This window comes from Phaseolus vulgaris, chromosome 10 (genome assembly GCF_000499845.2).
Source record: "Phaseolus vulgaris cultivar G19833 chromosome 10, P. vulgaris v2.0, whole genome shotgun sequence".
In the NCBI taxonomy this organism is placed as follows: Eukaryota; Viridiplantae; Streptophyta; class Magnoliopsida; order Fabales; family Fabaceae; genus Phaseolus; species Phaseolus vulgaris.
Genome location: NC_023750.2, coordinates 42,308,992 through 42,311,803, shown reverse-complemented (window position 1 = coordinate 42,311,803; position 2,812 = coordinate 42,308,992). Strand labels below are relative to the sequence as shown.

At 34.2% G+C, this 2,812-nt stretch overlaps 1 protein-coding gene across 1 annotated transcript; it reads right to left on the bottom strand.

The window, feature by feature from the left end:
• Positions 1–676: 676 nt before the first annotated feature.
• LOC137818682 (inorganic pyrophosphatase 2-like) lies at positions 677–2,581 on the bottom strand. The gene is made up of 4 exons (XM_068622242.1): positions 2,226–2,581; positions 1,942–2,063; positions 1,647–1,848; positions 677–1,193 (listed from the first exon to the last, which is right to left on the bottom strand). The coding sequence occupies exons 1-4, from the start codon at positions 2,577–2,579 to the stop codon at positions 840–842; spliced, it is 1,032 nt and encodes a 343-aa protein (XP_068478343.1). The 5' UTR covers positions 2,580–2,581; the 3' UTR covers positions 677–839.
• Between the last annotated feature and the right edge of the window lie 231 nt (positions 2,582–2,812).

Below are 2,812 nucleotides of genomic sequence, written 5' to 3'. Positions count from 1 at the left end.
CTTTCAATTTATGTTAATTATTTCATATTTAAAGTGATTAAGGATGATATTTTGAGACTGCTAAATTAATTCATTATTCCATCTCTTTTTCACCTATTATACTTAAAAATGGATTCAGAGAGTTACCACTTAGTCGTCCAAAATAAATAATAAATTTATTTATAATTTTTTTATTAGTAATAGATAAATTGGAATTACAACATAACCGTAAATTTTATGTGACTTTTATGGATTACTTGTTTCTATTAATAACTAATCATGCCGCTGCTGAAATATACGATTTTACGTCAAGAATATTTCATATTATTACAAGATTACAATATGAATAACTTTTAATACTAACTTTTATCTTGATGGTTGACTCTAAACACTTAATTTATTATTACAGTGAGTAGTATATGAGTTTCTTTAATTTAGTATTATTAATTTTCTATTTTTCAATATTCATCTTATTTCATATTTTTTTCTTTAATTTTTGTCATCAATACTGTAATAATTAATGACTAAACACACAAACATGAGGTTAATGATTAGTTAAGCATCCTTTGACGTAACCAAAGTGTTGTTTGGTATGTCTGCGGAACACCACCAAGATTTCTGGTCAATCAAGATTAGTCAAATGTTTTCCACAGTAAAACAAAACAATGTTCTGAGCATAAAAAAATTCCCAAAGATGTACACAAAACATGTATTGGTATTTCATAGAAATTTTAGTGGTCCACAACTTAAGACCAATTCCAACATTAACATTTGCAACTTTATTGTAGTATAGGTTCGGTGAAGGTTAATTGGGAAAAAAGCTTAAAAGTTACTATGATACATTCTAAACTAAGAACTGGTTATGGGCGAAGTGGTAGGGCTTTGGGCAAAGCCTCCAAAACAGAGAGTGACAGAGTCTGAAGCTTGCAATCAGAGGTAATGAAGGGAGAATTGTGCTCCATTGACACTTTGCTGATCAATTGCAGCAATACTTGTTCAAGTTCTTCTCCATCACTCCATCCATGAATCTCAGCCTTAACAACTGAAGGGTCTTTGCATATCAAGTCCCACACTGGAAAGTTCTTCCTTGGCATCATAAAGTCCTTCTCTTTCAGCCTCAAACTTGGGCAATAGTCTCCACTCCCATCTCCAAGGTAGATCAACCTCTTATCCTCTTCTGATATTGAATCTTGGATCCTCTTTATCACCAAACCCTGCAATCATTCAAATAAAATAACATTTTACAATCAAAAGATAATTATACATAATTTTTTATTTATTATGAACTATTGGTGGGGCCTAGGTCAAAATTGTTCTTTATTTTATATTTCAATCAAATCCAGTAGGCTCGTATCAGAGAGAAAACAAGGATGGCATGTTTGGTGGTTAAGAAAATATTTGGTATTTTTTAAGGCCAAGAATTCAGGAGACAAGTTCCATTATAGGATCAATTCATGACTCATAAACACTTGAGTCACGTTAGGAGCAATCTTTGTGATTAAAAATGGAAAAAATAGTGTTCCATCAGCTAGAGCCAGTTAAGAACAACTTGAAAACAATATCTAGAAACGTGTATTGATGCCAACTGTTGTATACATTTAAGAAACTTTTCATCATGATTTAGACAAATGACAAAACAAGATAGAAAAAGGAAGTTGTGTATTTACCTTGCACATGTTTGGAGGGCACAAAGTGCAGCCATGGGAAGCTTTGTTGAAATCATGGTAAGGAAGAATCCTTAACCTCCCTTCTTCATTCACATAACCGGGGTTAGTATTCATCTCTGAGAAATATTCCCTGATTCCCAAATGCTTCAAAATAGTCTCAATGAAATACGTGTTTGCATCACTCACAATCCTCAAATCACACCTGAAAAAACAAATGCCACCCAAAATTTAATCCATATTTACCAAATAAATAAATAAAAGAAGATGATCATAATTTTGTATGAGAGATGCATACCCTAAAGCATGAGCTGCTTTAATAGCAGGAATAACTCTGGGGTGCAAGGGAATCTTATGCAGAACCTCTTCAATGTCCTTAATGCTTTTACCATGTGAATGAAGCTCTTTCATCATTGTGTCCTTCAAAAACCAGAAAACAAAAAACTCGGTTATTCATAACATTCAAACCATGCATTCTGCAAAACCCAATTCTAAAGTTTGTTTTTTTCATCAGAATTAGAAACGCATGGTAAATTGCATTTAGAAGTTACTAAAAAAAATGTGACAACAAAAAAGGCTTACCATGAGAGTGTTCCAGGGCATGGTGGGAAGAAGCTGGTTGAACAAATCGGTGAAACCCAATTCATCCACGACCCAGTTGTCGCTGTCGACATCCACAATGGTTTTGTCGAAGTCGAAAACAACCACGATTCCAGACATGATCTGTTTTGGTAAATTGAAAAAAGAAAGCTTCTTTCTGAAGAATAAGGCTCTGTTTGGGTGTGTGTATATAGTGCTCTGAAGATTGGTGGTTCTTAGCTTGGTTTTGCAATGGAAAGCAAAGAGGGTATTTATAGTGATGGTGAATGAATGAAAGAGAAAAAGAATCTTAGATTCCAAAGGAATATTACACGGATAGTTCGTGGTAGCAAACATGGAGGCTCAAAATTAAAAACAGGAATGTGGCCGTTTTATTTTACCCTCACCGAAAACCTTTCGGTGCGTCATGTTTAAAATTCAATCTACACCGTTGGATGAAATCATGTAGTTAGGCGAAAGGATCGGAGGGCGTAGGAGGATTGTCCTAAGAGTAAAACAAGGGAATAAAGGGAATATTCGACAGGGAATTGGATGCACTTGAGGAGCCTCACCTGAGTGTGAAATCCACC

Bases quoted from the DNA above. Each gene is read 5' to 3' on its own strand.
- LOC137818682 (XM_068622242.1), bottom strand. From the start codon at position 2,579: ATGTTTGCTACCACGAACTATCCGTGTAATATTCCTTTGGAATCTAAG. The intron at 1,849-1,941 runs GTATGCATCTCT...TTGTTTTTTCAG, and splicing joins AAAGCAGCTCATGCTTTAGG to GTGTGATTTGAGGATTGTGA. The intron at 1,194-1,646 runs GTAAATACACAA...GAATGATTGCAG, and splicing joins GCCCTCCAAACATGTGCAAG to GGTTTGGTGATAAAGAGGAT.